Here is a 19,813-nt window from a genome sequence, read left to right as displayed (position 1 = left end):
CTTCATTCCCCAAATTCCATCATTCCTCTTTCCTCTGATGTCTGGCTCTCCCACTGTCAGGGCAGCTGACTCTTACTGTCCCCTCAGCACCTGTGGCCCCATCTCCTCCAAGCTCTGACCTGCACAGGCATCTTCCGAGGTATCGCCATGTGTGGGTGCCCAGCCGGCTCTTCCTGCTGGTCTTCCTGCTTTCCTGATCTCCCTCAGCTCACAACCTTTCTTTTCTAGCACAGCATAAAAAGACAGGAGCTGATCTCTGGGTGCCTGGTCATCATTTCCTTCTTTAGTTCCATTTTACAAGCCTGCATGCTTTATGAAAAAAAGGGCGTGCGAACCTTATTTGCTATGCACCAGGCGGAGCGGACAGTTAAAACAAGGCTCTTTCCCATGCCAGCGATTAGACCTCCATTTTTCAGAAGAGGACAGTGGGGAAGGGTGAACACACAAAAGGGCTCATTTTCTATTTGTCAAAGGAAGAAATGGATTAAGGATCCTTGCATTTCAAGATGCATTGCAAGGTCTCAGAGATGGAGTCTTTATAAGGAAGTTGGTGCTGACTGAAGGAGCTGCACCCCAATCACAGGACCAGGCACCCAGGGACAGTATGCACTCATGTGGATTGTTTCCCAGACAAATGATGTTTTGATCATTAACTTGGGCATTTGGAACTCTCCAAAGAAACAGATGAGTAGCATCATTTGGGGGTCTTTATTTTTAAAAATGAAAATTCAGGCTAGGTGCAATGGCTCATGCCTGTAATCCCAGCACTTTGGGAGGCTGAGGCGAGTGGATCACCTGAGGTCGGGAGTTCAAGACCAGCCTGACCAACATGGAGAAATCCCATCTCTACTAAAAATACAAAATTAGCTGCACGTGGTGGCACATTCCTGTAATCCCAGCTACTCAGAAGGCTGAGGCAGGAGAATCACTTGAACCCAGGAGGTGGAGGTTGCAGTGAGCTGAGATTGTGCCATTGCACTCCAGCCTGGGCAACAAGAGTGAAACTCCATCTCAAAAAAAAAAAAAAAAAAAAATCCATTCTTGGCCGGGCGCGGTGGCTCAAGTCTGTAATCCCAGCACTTTGGGAGGCCGAGGCAGGTAGATCACGAGGTCAAGAGATCGAGACCATCCTGGTCAACATGGTGAAACCCTGTCTCTACTAAAAATACAAAAAATTAGCTGGGCATGGTGGCGCGTGCCTGTAATCCCAGCTACTCTGGAGGCTGAGGCAGAAGAATTGCCTGAACCCAGGAGGTGGAGGTTGCGGTGAACCGAGATCGCGCCATTGCACTCCAGCCTGGGTAACAAGAGTGAAACTCCGTCTCAAAAAAAAAAAAAAAAAAATCCATTCTTTAGGCATTTGATGAGTTCATGTTTTTTTAGTGAAACATGTTGGTAAGAGATGCAATATTTTAAACAGGAAAGACTATGTAATAAAAGCATTCTTGGGCCGGGTACGGTGGCTCATGCCTGTAATCCCAATACTTTGGGAGGCCGAGGTGGATGGATCACTTGAGGTCAGTAGTTTGACACCAGCCTGGCCAACATGGTACAACCCCATCTCTACTAAAAATAGTAGCTGGGCATGTTAGCGCATGCCTGTAATCCTGGCTACTTGGGTGGCTAAGGCACAAGAATCGCTTGAACTTGAACTTGGGAGGTGGAGGTTGCAGTGAGCTGAGATCACACCCCTGCACTTCTGCTTGGGCAACAGAGAAACTGTCTAAAAAAAAAGCATTCTTAACTTCCATTTAAATCTAATAACCCAACAGGCCACATGTGTCAAATCCCACATAATTAAACATCACGAGTACCTGTTCTGCATAGGATTTTTACTTAAATATGCGTAATAAACATTTTGCCATGTTGCTACAAAGACTTTGTAATGCTTATTTCAAGGACTGTTGGTAGTTTTCCATTAGGTCGATGCAGCATCAGACGTTAAAATGCTCCCCAGATGCTGGTTATTTAGCAATAAGACCACCCCCCACCAGAGGCTTGTGTTCCCAAAATTACAGCTGTTGGTTCTTTCTGAGGGCAGTTTTCTTGGGGCATAAACTACCCCCTCATAGAGCTACTGCATAGACCATATTCCCCTTTAATCACCTGCCTTGGGTGGGTATGTACCTATTCAGTTTGTCAGTAGGTTCTTGTAATCTGCAACTCTAAGTGACACCAATTTTTACCACAAGCAAACGGATATTCCTATGGCTTATTTCTAGTTACAAACACATCAAGCTTCTAAATAAAAACCGAAACACTTCTGATATTAACCATAGAAATAAATATGAGCTATACATACATTTAACAAAGATAAATAAAAGCAAGTAAGATTACTTACTCAATAATAACAGTTCTCCGGGTTGCCATAGTCTGTGGTCTCTGGTTGCCAAAGTTCATTCCAGCAGCCCAGGGCATAAGGTGAGAACCAGGCCTGGACAGGACACTGTCCCATTGCAGGGCGCACACACACCCCCCACACTCACACCGGGACCATGTAGACATGCCTGTGAGCTGAACATGTACATCTTCTAGGGGTGGGAGATAACCAGAGCACCCAGAGCAAACCCCTGTGGACGTGGCGAGAGCACGCAAACCACACAGTGGCCCTGGCAGACAATCAATTTTTTTTCTCATCATTAAACAAAACAACAACAAAAGTTGAATGAAATGACATTATCTGAGGACCTGTTGTCATTGTTATGCTACAGAAACAATTGTTTTTGTTTTTAATAACTATCATATGGCATCTCAAATTTTGAGTTTCTTTGACTGCTAGCTAGGATTAACTTTTTCTCCTGTTTCTCATCTCTTTCTCTCTCTCTCTCTTTCTTTCTCTGTCTCTCTCCCTCCCCCCCTTCCTCCCTCTCTTCCTTTCTTCCTTTTCCTTCCCTTCCTTCCTTCCTTCCCTCCTTCCTTCCTTCCTTCCTCCCTTCCCCCTTCCTCCCTCTTTTCCTTTCTTCCTTTTCCTTCCCTTCCTTCCTTCCTTCCCTCCTTCCTTCCTTCCTTCCTCCCTCCCTCCCTTCCTCCCTCTTTTCCTTCCTTCTTTCCTTCCTTCCTTCCTTTCTTTCCTTTTTGCTGAGGTGGGGTATTATTCTATCACCCAGCCTGGAGTGCAGTGCAGGGACATGATCACAGCAGTGATCACTGCAGTGTCAACCTCCCGGATTCAACTGATTCTCCCAAAAGCTGGAACTACAGGCATGTCACCACTTTCTTTTTGAGTGAATCAAATTGTTGTCAAATTGTTGTTGTCTTTGACAACAACATGCTGCTTCAGTGACAGCTGTCCCCGCCACTGCCATCACAGAACAGATTCTGCCGGGCTCCCCTCCTGCACATGACCAGCTTCTCGTTCAAAGTTGTGCAGGTGTACTGTTGACAGATACAGGCTATGGATCTATGCCCTTGCTGCAATGAAGCTGGGAACAGACCTCCTCATATTCTGCAGAAGGAAGGTTCTGTCCCATGAGGCCACAGATTCTGCAAACACAGGAGCAGCGTTTACAAAGTAGGTGGCTGTGTGAATTTCCCTTTGCTGCTGTACTAAGTTACCACAAACACAGTGGCTTAAAACAACATAAATTTATTATCTTACAGTTCTTTCATAAATTAGAAGTCTGACACAAAAACTTACTGCATTAAAATCAAGTTGTCAGCAGGGCTCTTTTTCTTTCAGGATGCTCTAGAGGAAATTTCAATTCCTTCCTGTTTACAACATTTAGCAGCTGCCCACATTCGTTGGCTCATTGCCCCTTCCTCCATCTTCAAAGTCAGCAATAGTGATCAAGTCTTTCTCGAGTCGTTTCACTGTTGCCATCCTCTGCCTCTTTCTTCTCCTTTCAAGGACACTTGTGATTATATTTGGCCCATCTGCATAATCCAGGATAATATCCCTGATGTGGTTTGGCTCTGTGTCCCCACCCAAATCTCATCTTGATTTGTAATACCCCCAGGTCGAGGGAGGGACATGGTGGGATCATGGGGGTGGTTTCCCCATGCTGCAGTCGTGATAGTGAGTGAATTCTCATGAAATCTGATGGTTTTGTAGGTGTTTGGAAGTTCCTCCTTGCTCTCCTCTCCTCCTGCCTTGTGAAGAAGGTGACTACTTCCCCTTCTGCCATGATCGTAAGTTTCCTGAGGCCTCACCAGCCGTGCAGAATTGTGAGTCAATTAAACCTCTTTCCTTCATAAATTACCCAATCTCGGGTAGTATCTTTATAGCAGTGTGAAAACAAACTAATACAATCCCTATTTTAAGGTCAACTGACTAGCAACTTTAATCCCCCTTTGCTATGTAATGTAACATATTTGTAGTTTCTGGAGATTAGGATGTGATCACCATTTGCCTACCACAGTTGCAAAAAAAACAAAAAACAAAACAAAACAAAAAAAACAAAAAACAAAAGACAATGAAGCTATCCACTGCAACATCCTTAGTCTACTTATTTTTTGGCATCATTATGATTTGGTTATAAATTGAAATGTTTTCTCCAGATTTTTACCTTTTGTCAATTAAACTGGATGAAATATTTTCCTCAGTCTGCTGTTTTGCTATTTTGCTTTTGTATGAAATTTATGTTTCAATATTAAGGTCTATTCATTTCCTTGTGGTTTTGTTTCTTTAAAAGTGAGGACACGAATCTTCTTTCACAGACCTGGTAACACATTTATTTTGTGCTTTTTAATACAATGTTTAAATGTAAATAAATTCTTCTGAAATGTCTTTTGATGTCCTTATAAGGGGTACCTCTACCAATTGTTTTGCCTGATCTCTAGCCAGTTATCGTAATACTATTAAGTAAACAATCTTCATTTGACCTCTTTTCCTCTTCTTCTTCTTCTTCTTCTTTTTTTTTTTTTTTTTTTTTTTTGAGATGGAGTCTTGCTCTGTCAGCCAGGCTGGAGTGCAATGGCACAGTATCAGCTCAATGCAACCTCCACCTCCTGGGTTCAGGTAATTCTCCTGTCTCAGCCTCCCAAGTAGCTGAGACTATAGGTACACACCACCACACCTGGCTAATTTTTGTATTTTTAGTAGAGATGGGGTTTCACCATATTGGCCAGGTTTGGTCTCTAACTCCTGACCTCAGGCCTCAGCTCCCAAAGTGCTGGGATTAACAGCCATGAGCCACTGCCCCCAGCCCTCTTTACCTATATTAAAATATTAATAACAGATTTTTATTGAGCATCTAATATTTATTAAACACCAGGATTGGTATGATTAACATTGTTTCATTTTTGTCTCATAACAAAAATACAAGGTGAATCCATGTCTATTTTGTTCCCATTGAACTCCCTGTACCTAGTGCATAGAGTACGTAAACCTAATACACAGCAGGCACTCCATAGGCATTTATTCAGTGAATAAATAGCTAATGGTGTATCTGTATTTGACTCAGTCCTTGTTGATTTCACTAATTCACTCTATCATCTTCTTCTGTATTTGGGTCTAGTTTCTTTTTTTTTTTTTTTTGAGATGGAGTTTCGCTTTTGTTACCCAGGCTGGAGTGCAATGGCACAGTCTCGGCTCACTGCAAGCTCTGCCTCCTGGGTTCAAGCAATTCTCCTGCCTCAGCCTCCCGAGTAGCTGAGACTACAGGCGTGCACCACCACGCCCAGCTAATTTTTGTATTTTTAGTAGAGACGGGGTTTCACCATGTTGACCAGGATGGTCTTGATCTCTCGACCTCGTGATCCACCCGCCTCGGCCTCCCAAAGTGCTGAGATTATAGGCGTGAGCCACTGCGCCCGGCCCCTATTTCTAGTTTCTTAACATTTTTCTGTTTTTTTCCACTAGCACCACATTATTATATTATTGACATTTTTTAACTCCAAGGGTTTTTAGCTGTTGTTTTCAAGTTTTATTTTGTTTACATAGAATTCAATCCAGTATAAATATCTGTGTTCAGATGTAGGTGCTGGTGGCAGGTGGGATGGGATGGGGTCAGTGGTGGTAGGGGAGATGCTTGGTAGAGTATGTAAACTGGGTGGACAGATTTTGATTCTGACGATTGTGATGGTTACTACTGTGAAAAGGAATCTTGTGAAAAGCCCACTGAGTGATGCAGCCCTTGATAACTTCCTTATCATTGACCATTCAAAATGTAATTCATTTGGACTTTGCTGTCTTTGTACCTTACTGTTCAAGTAGGTCTAATCTTTAAACTTTCATTTCTCCCAGAGAATTTGTAACAGCATAGCAGATTGTATTCACATCTGGAGTCTTTTTATAATGTTTGCTTTTTATTTTGGAGAATTGTATTGTTATCATTTGCTCTCATGTTCTGAACTGACTCCGAAATAAGAGGTATGTGGATGAAGCCCAAAATATCAACTTTATTACTGGTGAAGGTTAGATTGTGGGAGGTAGCTTTGTGCTTCTATCTGAAGCTGAATATACTATAGATATACCTGCCCAGTTATGGAAGGTATTGGGCCATCTCAGGTCCCCTCTGATGAGGGCAGTACATTTGTTATTAAGCCAGTAGCTTGACTAAGAGCGGAGAACTCCATGCAGGCAAGCTGGGTTTCCAAGAGCAAAGGGGATGGGGCTGAGCTGGGCTTGCCCTTTCCCATCAGATAAACCACTCTACTGCCTCAGGGTGAAATGAATCAATGGGGACAGGAAGTAGAAACCATAATTTAGCTCCAAATGGGGGTACATTTTCTCTTATCATTACCCAACTTTTTGTTCAGTTGACCGATAAGGTTTAACCACTTAAGTTATGTGTTCTATAATTTACAAGTACTTTAAATTCTTCAGCCTAGGTACTGTGATATAAAGATGCATGTTTGCTTTAATCTACACTCTGTGAGTATTGAATTTTCCTAATTCAGAAATATACACTTCAGGTTCATGAGGCTACTAAAAATGCCTGAGCTCTCTTTGTTCCTGATTAGCAAGAGGGGCTCTGTTAATTAGCCCAGTGGAAGTTTCCAATCCATATGAGTGCCATCAGGATGTGGGTTGAAAATTACAGGCAATCCTACTCCCTAAATAAGGTTTAACGATTTAGTGGTAGTAGATTATAACCCATTGAATAAAATGAAGTTCCATGAGTTTATACAGATACAAATAAATAAATAAATAAATAAATAAATAAGGAAAAGTTCTTTCCTTATATTGTAATAGAAATTCAACAATAAAACATAGATGAAATTAGAAAATCATCAATGTTGCCCAAAACAGGGCATGAGAGTTTCATGATAAACTGTGTATATACACACTCTCGAAGTATCTTCCCAGATATTGATTATTAATGACAAAGGCGAAAGTAGTAACTTTATTTTGAAGAATATTGGAGTGCCCCACCTTAACCAGTCACCAAGACTAGGGCAAACCAATTTCATATGCTTGCTGATATGATACACCGAGAAGCACACATTTTCATTTCTGTAATATTTTTGCATATGAATATTTTACATATTTGGCTTTATCTGATACTCCCTCTTGATTAAATAAAAAAATGCATGGCCTTAATCAAGAGGGAATGTCAGATAAAGCCAAATAAGGAACATCCTCCTGGTCTTTATTCTTCAAAAATGTCAAGGTCAGGAAAGGCAAAAACTGATGGTGGAACCATTCCAGATGAAAGGAGGCAGAACTAAATGCAATGTGTGATCCTCGAATGGATCCTGAGTCAAGAAAAGGAAATAGCTGTAAAGGACATTACTGAGACATGACAAAACTTGAATGTGGACTGTAGATTACATAATAGGTTTGTATTAATGTTAAATTTCCTGATTTTGTTATTAAAAATGTTCTCATGCAGGGGAATGTCCATCTTAGAAAAAGACACACATATTTAATGGCAAAAGAGCATGATATCTCCAATGTACTGTCAAATGGTCTGGAATAAATATTCATAAAGAGAATGAGGAAGCAAATAAGGAAAAATGTGAATAATTGTTAAATCAGGATGAAAGATACACAGGAGTTCCTTGTACTAGTCCAAGTTTAAAATTACATCAAAATAAAAAGTTACCCAAAAACCCCTGTGCAATAAAATAAACAAAATCGATATCAACTATTTTAAAAAGCTTCTTGATAGGGAACTCCCTTTGGAATGACTCTGAGGCTTGACTGATTCCAAAACTGTCCTGTGTTCAACTGGCTTGGAGGGTTCTTGTGCCCGAATCTGACTATATCTTGTACTAAGACGCTGTCACATTTCCAAATAGTTAACTTACTTTCTTTTTGAGATGGAATTTCGTTCTTGTTGCCCAGGCTGGAGTGCAAATGTCATGGTCTCAGTTCACTGCAACCTCCACATCCCAGGTTCAAGCGATTCTCCTGCCTCAGCCTCCCAAGTATCTGGGATTACAGGCCCCCACCACCACACCCAGCTAATTTTTTTGTAATTTTAGTAGAGACAGAGTTTCACCATATTGGCCAGGCTGGTTTCGAACTCCAGACCTACGGTGATCCACCCACCTCGGCCTCTTAAAGGTCTGGGATTACAGGCATGAGCCACCACACTTGACCCCATCTAGTGAACTTTCTATGCACAGAATGGGGCTGGGACTTCACTGAGTTTTCAGAACAAGTTGTAGAACTGTTTTGTGCCTCCCTGTTTATAAATATTTCTATGTGTGGCAGAATTCAATATAGGACTTACTTTCATTATAACCTGATAGTGAGGCTATAATGGAAGCCATAGACATTCACGATAAAAGTCTCTTGTGAATAACCAAATCATTTTAGTTGAGTTTGCAACTGCTTGCCCTTGGTCATCAGGGATGTGGCTCTCCTGGGAAAGAAAATCTGCAGCCCACCTGGAGGAGAGTCCTGCTCCCGTCTGTGTGGACTAGCTAGCCACTGTCTCTTTGGGTATCCTCTAGACTGCTGCTGGCCAGCAGAGGTGAATTTATCACAAATCGAAAGCTTCAGGACCCTTCACTTGCTCAGGCTCCTTCCAAGGCCCTATACCTAATTTTGAATTCATCATTTTATGTTCTTTTTTTTTTTTTCTTAAACTGCTCCCTCCCGGCAAATTATATAAGCTTCAGGCCCCACAAAATCTGCTGGGTAGCTTAAATTTTTTCCCCAGAAGGTCCTGACATGGGTCAGAACCATACAGTAAGCTCCAAGGTCACTAGTACACAAAGTTGAAAATGTACTCCCTCTCCCGTTTCCAATCCCCATTTAGGTCTCCAGTCCCATCATCTATCATAAGGAGTTCTGTAGTAAGAGGAAATAATGACATTAAGATACTCCAAAAACAAAAGATAAACATTTTAAAGGGGTCCCAGATGTGGATATAAATCCTTCTTCTGTAGTAAATTCTCAGGGAGAAATAAAAATGTAAAGCGTAGACCTACTTGCATGTTAAAGTTCAAAGACAGCAAAGTCCAAAGGTATTAAAATCTGAAATCAGATTATCTTGCCCTTGTGAGTTAAAGTTGAAACAAATGAAAGTCGGTTTAAAGACCATCTACCCACACCCATTTCACATTTCTAGTGTCTGGGGGTCTCAGAGCCTGGGTGGGGTTGAGGTCCTCTTAGCAGCTGTGGCTGGAGCCATCTCTTTCAGGAATGGAGGCGGTTCCTTAAGGCATATACATAAATGAATATTATTATGCATAAGAACCAAAAATACTATAATGAAGTTCATATGATCAATGGGAAAAGAAAGATTAGATACCTTTTTTTTTTTTTTTTTTTTTGAGACGGAGTTTCGCTCTTGGTACCCAGGCTGGAGTGCAATGGCGCAATCTCGGCTCACCGCGACCTCTGCCTCCTGGGTTCAGGCAATTCTCCTGCCTCAGCCTCCTGAGTAGCTGGGATTACAGGCACGCGCCACCATGCCCAGCTAATTTTTTGTATTTTTAGTAGAGACGGGGTTTCACCATGTTGACCAGGATGGTCTCGATCTCTTGACCTTGTGATCCACCCGCTTCGGCCTCCCAAAGTGCTGGGATTACAGGCTTCAGCCACCGCGCCCGGCTAGATACCTTTAAAAGTACCTATTCATCTTCTAATTGCACACAGAAATTAATTCTAAATGAATTAATGAAAATTTCAAAAAACAAAAATTATCAAACTAGATTATAGAAAGGAAACTTCGTCAGACTTCTGATAGAAGGGAACAATGCCAAAGCATATAAGGTACATAGGAAAGCATGAAAACTTCACACTCTAAAATGCAATAAAATAAAGGAAAGCAAAGTCAGGTGACAGAGGGCAAATATCTCCAATGTAAAGAGTAGACAAGATGTAACACTTTCTGATTCAAATCAAAAAAGCCTCTACAATGTCAATATGCGCAAACATTCTTAGGGAAGAAGTAAACTTGTCAACATACAAATCAAAAAACGTTCATCTTCATTAATTGCAAAAGAAGGGAAAAGGCAAAACATAAACAGGCTCAAATTTTGCTTATGAAATTGTATTTTGAATGGTAGTATATTCCATTTATATACTAGCATTCAAAATCAAAAAGTCTAAAAATGTATAGTGGAAAGCCTACTACTTCTTGTGTTTATTCCCAATCCTGTGCTTAGATTTTAAAATATTATGGGTCCATGCAAATACAAATACAGATTTTTCTCCTTTTAGCCTGAAGGTAGCATAATAGAAACATCATTCTGAAATTTGCTTTTTTGGTATAATATCTAGGAGCCATTTCTTTTTTTTTCTTTTTTCTTTTTTTCCTCCTAGAATTAGTATAATAAGAGCTCTTTCTATATCAGTACTTAGCTTGCTCATTTTTTATAGTTATATAAAATTTTTTTCATGAACATTAATATGTTGAACTATATATAAATTTAAATTGGTTTCATTTAGAGTTTTTTAAGCATTTCAGAGATACACACACATAGGTATTCACAACTAATTCATTCAACATTTGTTGAAGTCCTACTCTGTGTAGAAAATAGGTGAATTTTTTCTTTGTAGTTTTCTAATATTTCATAATTACATTTAATAAATTTTTATTTTAATAAAAATATTTTGCATCTCATTAATGCATTTAATAAATAAGTTGTTAGAATTATTGATTAGATTATTAAAACTGCATCAAAATCTATAGATGTTATCTATAGATTTTTATCTATAATGATTTTATCTATCTATAGATGTTATCTATAGATTTTATCTATAATGATTTTATCTATCTATAGATGTTATCTATAGATGTATCATTCAGAAATACTGAATTCCCAATTTCAGGGATTAAACGTAAACATAGTCATAGATATCTAAGAGGATAAGACCAATCTCTGCAAAAATTTGCTACCATGAAGGCATCTCAAGATTCAGTAACACAATATTATGACAATATTTTGTGAAACCGTCTGTCAGCTTTTTCAGAAATATGACATGCAGTGCCCGGAACGCCAGCCAGCCAGGCTCCTTGGAAGACATGTCAGTGAGGACAAGGCTGCACCGAGGTGACATATGTTTTTAAATAGCTCAGAGGCCAAGCACACTGCAAGGTGTCAGGCATCCTTCCGACATTTCAGTTGAATATAAATTTGGAGCTGAATCTTTATCAAAGGTAAATATGTACACACAGTAATGCTTTCCTAAGAGAAAATCCCAGGTAAGCTCACGGTGGAAGGTGAAGTGGGAGCTTGCTCATCATATGGCAAAAGCAGGAGGGTGATCGGGGGGTGCTGTGCCACACACTTTTAAATGACCAGATCTCACAAGAACTCAGAGTGAGAGTTCACTTATCACCAAGGGGAAGTGATGGCCCAAGCCATTCACAAGGAATCTCCCCGCATGATCCAAATGCTTCTCACCAGGCCTCATCTCCAACATTGGGGATTACAGTTCACCCTGAGATTTGGGTGGGACATCCAAACCACAGGAACCACTGAAGGGTGAAAAGCAAAGTGGAGGAAGATCCTGGAGGATGAGAGGCCATTTGAACATCCCAGCTCCAGCCAAGCTGTCAGCTGAATGCAATTGCATGAGTGACCTCAGCCACCCAACATAAAGCAGAAGCTCCACCTGTAAAGCCAGTCAACCCCCAGAATTATGAGAAAGAATAAATCATGTAGGTACTGTGCTTTGAGATGGCTTATAACACAGCAATAGATAGCTGAGCCACATGTTAATCAGTGACTTTCTTCATTACACAGCGTGCTTCCCTGGGATTTTTACTTGTGATTCAAAGGATTTTTACCAGTGATCCTTTGAATTTCTGGGTTGTCAGCTGTAATGTCTCCTTTTCCAGCTCTGATTTTATTTATTTGGCTCTTCTCTTTTTTTTCTTAGTCTGGCAAAATGTTTGTAAGTTTTGTTTATCTTTGCAAAAAACCAGCTTTTTTTTCACTGATGTTTGGTACTGTTTCACCGATATGATGTACTGATGAGCTTTATCAACAAGCTTTACCAAAGGGCACCACACTTGCAGAAAATGTCGATTTGTTCAGCTAATGGAAAACAAGTTTTACCATATGGATGGGACCTTTTGACTCGCCTTGCCCAGGGTTCTTATGGGAATCTCTGCTGTGGGCCCAGATGTCTCTGTGGTTCCTGCCATCAAGTTGAAGCAGGGGGATAAGTGTGACCACATGGATGGTACGATGCCAACCTTCATCACTACCAAAGGGCTTGAGTCTTAGTGACAGTAGGGAGATCAACATGAGGAATGATTCCATCAAAAATAAAGCATTAGGATTCAAAAGACAACTCTGTGCAGAGGATAAATAATTACTTAGGTAAGGGATGGTAGCAAGAATTGGGATTTTGTAGATAAATGGGATAGATAGTAGATAATTGTTCTGTTTATGTGGAAAAACGAAACAGACCAACCAAATCAATGGACTCACTGAATCTCGACCAGCTGGAAGCAGGCATATTGGCTGCTAATATGGAAAGTTATTTTGACAGTTAAAAATATTAATGACAGCTAAAAGGATGAATGCTGAAAGAACTGCTTAAACCCTCAAATAATGAACAATATCAAGAAGAAAAGGCAAAAAGAGGATAGTAGTGAAAACAAAATCCAGAAGACTTCAAAAGGAGGAGCAGAGCAAGATGGCTGAATAGAAGTCTCCACCAGTTGTCTTGCCTGAAAGGACAGCAATTTAACAACTATCTACTCAAAAAAGCACCTTCATACAAACCAAAAATCAGATGAGCACTCGCGGTACCTGGTTTTAACTTTATATAGCTGAAAAAGGTAGAAAAGACAATCTTTTTTTTTTTGAGATGGAGTTTTGCTCTTGTTACCCAGGCTGGAGTGCAATGGCGCAATCTCGGCTCACCACAACCTCCGCCTCCTGGGTTCAGGCAATTCTCCTGTCTCAGCCTCCTGGGTAGCTGGGATTACAGGCACGCACCACCATGCCCAGCTAATGTTTTGTATTTTTAGTAGAGACGGGGTTTCACCATGTTGACCAGGATGGTCTCGATCTCTTGACCTCATGATCCACCCGCCTCAGCCTCCCAAAGTGCTGGGATTACAGGCTTGAGCCACCGCGCCCGGCGGAAAGACAATCTTGAATTGCTGACACCGCCCCTCCCCCACCCCCTGGCAGTGGCAGCATAGCACGGAGAAAGAATCTATGCCCTTGGGAGAGGGAAAGTGCAGTAATTGTGAGACTTGCATTGAATTTAGTGCTGCTGCCTTCTCTTTGCAGAAAGCAAAACCAGGCTGAACTCAGTTGACACCTGCCCCTGGAGAGAGCATTTAGACCAGCTCTAGCCAGAGCGTTATTGCCCATCCCAGAAGATGGAACTTGAGCTGTGGCAAGCCTCGCCACCAGGCTACAGTGCTCTGGGGCCCTAAATAAACTTGAAAGGTAGTCTAGGCCACAAAGACTGCAACACATAGGCGAGTTCTAGTGATGAACTGGGCTCAGAGCCAGTAGACTTAGGGGGCACACAACCTACTGAGATACCAGATGGGGCGGGTGAGGGAGTGCTTGCTCAATCCCCCTCAACCCCAGGCTGCACAGCTTGTAGCTCCAAAAGAGACCTCTTCCTTCCACTTGAAGAGAGAAGAGGAAAGAGGAGGGAGGACTTTGCCTTGTATCTTGGATACTAGCTCAGCCGCTGTAGGATAGGGCACCAGTCAGAATCATGAAGCCTCTTTTCCAGGCCCAAGCTCCCAGATGCCATTTCTAGACACATCCTGGGCCAGAAGAGAACCTGCTGCCTTGAAGGAAACGGGCCAGCCCTGGCAGGACCCATCGCCTGCTGACAAAAGAACCCTTGGGTCTTGAATAACCAGAAGTGACACCCGGATAGTATGTTGTGGGCCTTGGGTGAGACTCTGAGTCTTACTGGCTTCAGGTGAGACTCAGCACATTCCTGGCTGTGGTGACTATGGGGAGAGACTCCTTCTGCTCAAGAAAAGTGAAGAGAAAAGCAAAGGGAACTTTGTCTTGCACCTTAGGTACCAGCTTGGCCACAGAGGGAAGAACACCAAGTGGGCTCTTATGGTTCCTGGTTCCAGGACTTGGCAATTGGACAGCATTTCTGGACCTGCCCTGGGATAGAGGGAGCCCACTCCCCTGAAGAGTGAGTCCCAGGCCAGGCAGCATTCACCACAAGCTGACTGAGGAGCCCTTGGGCCTAAAGGGAACATCAGCAGTAGTCTGGCAGCACTCCCCCATGGGCTTAAGGTGGCAGTAGCCATAGGATGGGAACTCCTCTGCCTTTGGAAAGGGGAGGGAAGAGTGGGAAGACCTGCGTCATGTGGTTTGAGTGCCAGCTCAACCACAGTACAATAAAACATCAGGTAGAGTTCTAAGATTTTAGACTCTATTCCCCTGATTCCAGGATAAAACCTCTGGACCTACTCCAGGCCTGGGGGAACTTGCCGCCCCAAAGGGAAGTACATAGGTCTGGCTGGCTTTGCCACCTGCTGATTGTAGAGCCCCAGGGCTTTCAGTGAACGTAGGCAGTAGTCAGGGAGTGGTTACAGTAGGCCTTGGGTGAGACCCAGTGCTGTGCTAGCTTCAGGTCTGACCCAGTGTAGTCCCATTGGTGGTAGCCACAGGAGTGCTTGTGTCACCACATTCCAAGCTCCAGGTAGCTCACAACAGAGAGACTTTATTTGTTTGAGAGAAAATAAGGGGCGAGAACAAGGGTCTTTGCCTGGTAATCCAGAGAATTCTTCTGGATTGTAGCCAAGACCATCAAGGTTGTACCTCTATGGATACCTGTATGTGTCTGCAAGAATCAGACCATTTCTGGGCTGGGAGTGCCCCCTAATGCAGATACAGCCTAGATCACAACACCCAAGTCTTTTTGAATATCTAGACAGCCTTTCCAAGAAGGACTGGTACAAACAAGCTGAGGCTGTGAAGACTACAATCAACACTTAACTCTTCAGTGCCCAGATGCAGACAAACATCCACAGCATCAAGACTATCCAGAAAACTATAAGAAGAGACCAAGAAGTTCATTATATAATGATAAAGGAATCTATTCAGCAAAAGGATATAACAATTTTAGATATATGTGTACCCAACACTGGAGCACCCAGATATCTGAAATGAGTATTATTAGAGCTAAAGGGAGAGATAGACTCCAATATAATAATGGCTGGAGTCTTCAACACCCTACTTTCAGCATTAGGCAGATATTCCAGATAGAAAATCAGCAAAGAAATACTGGACTTAATCTGCACTATAGACCCGATGGAATTGATATATATTTACAGAACGTTTCATCTAACAGCTGCAGAATTCACATTCTTTTTGTCAGCACATGGATCATTGTCAAAAAGAGACCATATGTTAGGTCATAAAACAAGTCTTAAAACATTCAAAAACATTGAAATAAAATCGAGCATCTTCTCTGATCAGAATGGAATAAAACTAGAAGTCAGTAACAAGAGGAAATTTAGAAACTAGACAAACACATGGAAATTAAACACCATGCTCCTGAATTACCAGTGAGTCAATGAAGAGAGTAAGAAGGAAATTTTAAAATTTCTTGAAACAAATCATAATGGAAACACAACATGCCAAAACCTGTGGTATACATAAGAAGCAGTTCTAAGAGGAAAGTTTATAGCTACAAGTGCCTGTATCAAAAAACAGGAACTTTAAATAAATGACTTAATGATGGATGTTAAGGAACTAGAAAAGCAAGAGCAAACACAATCCAAAATTAGTAGAAGATAGAAAATAATAAAGATCAGAATATAAATAAATTAATTCAAAATGGAGAAACAGTGCAAAATATCAGTGAAACAAAAAGTTGTGTTTTTTTGCAAAGATAAAAAAATATTGACAAACGTTTTGCCAGGCTAAGAAATAAAAGGGAAGACCCAAATAAATAAAATCAGAGATGAAAAAGGATACATTACAACTGATACCCCAGAAATTCAAAGGATCATTAGTGGCTGCTATGAGCAACTATATACCAATAAATTGGAAAATCTAGAAGCAATTGATAAATTCCTAGGCACATATAACCTACAAAGATTCGACAATGAAGAAATCCAAAACCTGAACAGACCAATAACAAGTAACAAGATCAAAGCCACAATAAAAAGTCTCCCAACACAGAAAAGCCCGGGACGCAGGGGCTTCCCTGCTGAATTCTACCAAACATTTAAAGAAGAACTAATACCAATCCTACTCAAATTATTTCAAAATATAGAAGAGGAGGCAATACTTTCAAACTTTTTCTACAAGGCCAGTATTACTCTGATACTAGAACCAGACAAAGCCACATCAGAAAAAGAAAACTGTAGAACCAGTGTCACTGATGAATACCCATGCAAATGTCCTTAACAAAACAGCAAACTGAATTCAACAACAGATTAAAAAGATAATTCATCAGGACCAAGTGGGTTTTACCCTAGGGATGCAAGGGTGGTTCAACATATGCAAATCAATCAATGTGATACAGCATATCAACAGAATAAAGTGTAAAAATCATATGATTATTTCAATTGATGATACATCAATTGATAATAAATCATTATATCAATTGATGTTGATAAAATCTAACATCCCTTCATGATAAAAACCCTCAGTAATCTGTGTATAGAAGAAACATATCTCAACATGATAAAAGCCATATATGATAGACCCACAGCTAGTGCCGTACTGAATGGGAAAAAACTGAAAGCCTTTCCTCTAAGATATGGAACATGATAAGGATGTCCACTGTCACCACTGTTATTCATCATAGTATTGGAAGTCCTAGCTAGAGCAATCAGACAAGAGAAAGAAAGAGCACCCAAATTGGAAAACTGTAAGTCAAATTATCCTTGTTTGCAGATGATTTGATCTTATATTTAGAAAAAAAGACTTAACAACAACAACAACAAAAAACTATCAGAACTGATTAACAAATTCATTAAAGTTGTGGGATACAAAATCAACATAGAAAAATCAATAGCATTTGTATATGCCAAAAATGAACAATCTGAAAAAGAAATCAAGAAAGTAATCCCATTTATAACAGCTACAAATAAAATAAAATAAAATAAAATACCTACAAATTAACCAAAGTAGTCAAAGATATCTAGAATAAAAACTATAAAACACTAATACAAGAAATTGAAGAGGGCACTAAAAGCTGGAAAGATATTCCATGTTCACAGATTAGAATTAATGTTGTTAAATGTTCATACTACCCAAAACAATCTACAGATTCAATGCAATCCCTTTCAAAATATCAAGGATGTTCTTCACAGAAATAGAAAAAAACAGTTCTAACATGTATATAGAATCACAAAAGACACAGAGTAGCCAAAGCTATCCTGAGCAAGTAGAACGAAATTAGAAGAATCACATTAGCTGGCTTTAAATTATATTACAGAGTTATGGTAACTAAAAAGGCGTGTACTGGAATAAAAACAGACATATAGATCAGTGGAACAGAATAGAGAGCCCAGAGATAAATCTACACATCTACAGCAAATTCATGTTCAACAGAGGTGCCAAGAACATACACTGAGAAAAAGACAGCCTCTTCAATAAATTGTTCTGGGAAAACTGGATATCCAAATGCAGAAGAATGAAACTAGACTCCTATCTCCTTCCATATAAAAAAATCAAATCAAAATGGATTGAAGACTTACATTTAAGAACTTTATGAAACTACTGAAAGAAAACATTGAAAAAAATCTCCAGGACATTGGACTGGGCAAAGATTTCTTGAGTAAGAACCCACAAGCACAGGCAACCAAAGCAAAAATGGACAAATGAGATCACATTGAGGTAAAAAGCTTCTGTATAGCAAAGGAAACAATTAACAAACTGAAGACACAATCCACAGAATAGGAGAAAATATTTGCAAATTATCCATCTGATAAAGGACTAAAACCAGACTATATAAAGAACTCAACTTCATAGGAAAAATCTAATCCAATTAGAAGTGGCCAAACATCTCAATAAACATTTCTCAAAAGAAGACATAAAAATGGCAAACAGGCATATAAAAAGGTGGTCAACATCATGGATCATCAGAGAAATGCAAATCAAAACTACAATGAGATATCATCTCACTCCAGTTAAAATGGCCTTCATCCAAAAGTCAGGCAATAAATGCTGGAGAGGATGTGGACAAAAGGGAGCTCTTGTACACTGTTGGCAGGAATGTAAATTAGTGTAGCTACTTTGGAGAACAATTTGGAGGTTCTTCAAAACAACTTGGAGTGTTCTAAAGATAGAGCTACTTTATGATCCAGCAATCACTCTCCTGGAAAAACCCACAAGAAAGGAAATCAGTATATCAAAGCAATATCTGCACTCCTATGTTTATTGTAGCACTATCCACAACAGCCAGGAAGTGGAAGCAACCTAAGCGTCCATCATCAGATGAATGGATAAAGAAAATGTGGTACATATACACAATGGAGTACTATTCAGCCATAAAAAAGAATGAGATCCTGTCATTTGCAACAACATGAATGGAACCGGAGGTCATAATGTTAACTAAAATAATCCAGGCACAGAAAGACAAACTTCACATGTTTTCACTTATTTGTGGGAGTTAAAAGTTACAATAATTGAACTCACAGTGATAGAGTAGAAAGATAGTTATCAGAGGCTGGAAAGAGTAGTGGGAAGCTTGGGGGAAGTGGGGATAGTTAACGGGCACAAAAGTTAGAGAAAATGAACAAGATCTAGTAGTTGATAGCACAACAGGGTGACTATAGTAAAAAAGTTAATTGTACATTTAAAAGTAACTAACAGTATACTTGGATTGTTTGTAACACAAAGGATAAATGCTTGAGGTGATGAATTTAAAAAAGACTTCAACAACAACAACAAATAACAAATACAAGTAAATTGAACTTGCCTTTTAAGATCATGTCATTTGGAAAATGGTGCTTATTTTATCTTTTTTCTAAATATTTTAAGATTAAATGCTGAATTAGAAACATAGATTGGAATTTCAAATATAGATAACCATTTATTAGGTTGGTACAGAAGTAATTGCTGTTTTTGCAATTACTTTTAAACGGCAAATACAGCAATTACTTTTGCAAACCTAATAGAAGAAGATATAGATTAAAATAAATATGGCATTCTGGATAAAATTGCTTTATGTAATTTTTCATCAAGGCAAAAACTATTATATGTGGCAATTAGACTCATCAATCAAATTATTTGATTGCCTCAAAATGAAAAACTCAACAATTTGGCATCGTAAGCAATGAGTCCAGTGATATCTCAATTATATTGTTTAGTCCCCAAAGTAGTTTTCCCCTTTTCTGGGATTGGCCAATACTGAAAACCATGCCTCTTCCTAAAATATAGTGAAAGATATGTTTTGAAGGAGCTTCCTAGGCCATCTATACAGGGCCCTGGTGTGATCTAGTGATGAGACTTATCGTTTATTGAATGCTTAATGTGTGCCAGGCACTGTGCTAAGTGCTTTACA

General features: G+C 40.1%; 1 protein-coding gene across 2 annotated transcripts in view; it reads left to right on the top strand.

Moving 5' to 3' along the window:
* The window catches only part of EML6 (EMAP like 6), a 298,470-nt gene that overhangs the window by 6,975 nt on the left and 271,682 nt on the right, over positions 1–19,813 (top strand). The window contains exon 3 of one of the 2 annotated variants that reach the window (XM_074400077.1): positions 4,052–4,128. In XM_074400077.1, coding sequence (XP_074256178.1) covers positions 4,123–4,128 — 6 coding nt within the window. In that variant the 5' untranslated portion in view covers positions 4,052–4,122. Of the gene's footprint in view, positions 1–4,051; positions 4,165–19,813 lie in introns of both variants that reach the window. The other variant, XM_074400066.1, reaches the window with a different exon arrangement.

This window comes from Saimiri boliviensis, chromosome 1, assembly GCF_048565385.1.
Source record: "Saimiri boliviensis isolate mSaiBol1 chromosome 1, mSaiBol1.pri, whole genome shotgun sequence".
Taxonomy (NCBI): domain Eukaryota; kingdom Metazoa; phylum Chordata; class Mammalia; order Primates; family Cebidae; genus Saimiri; species Saimiri boliviensis.
This window is presented reverse-complemented; position numbering and strand designations above follow the sequence as displayed.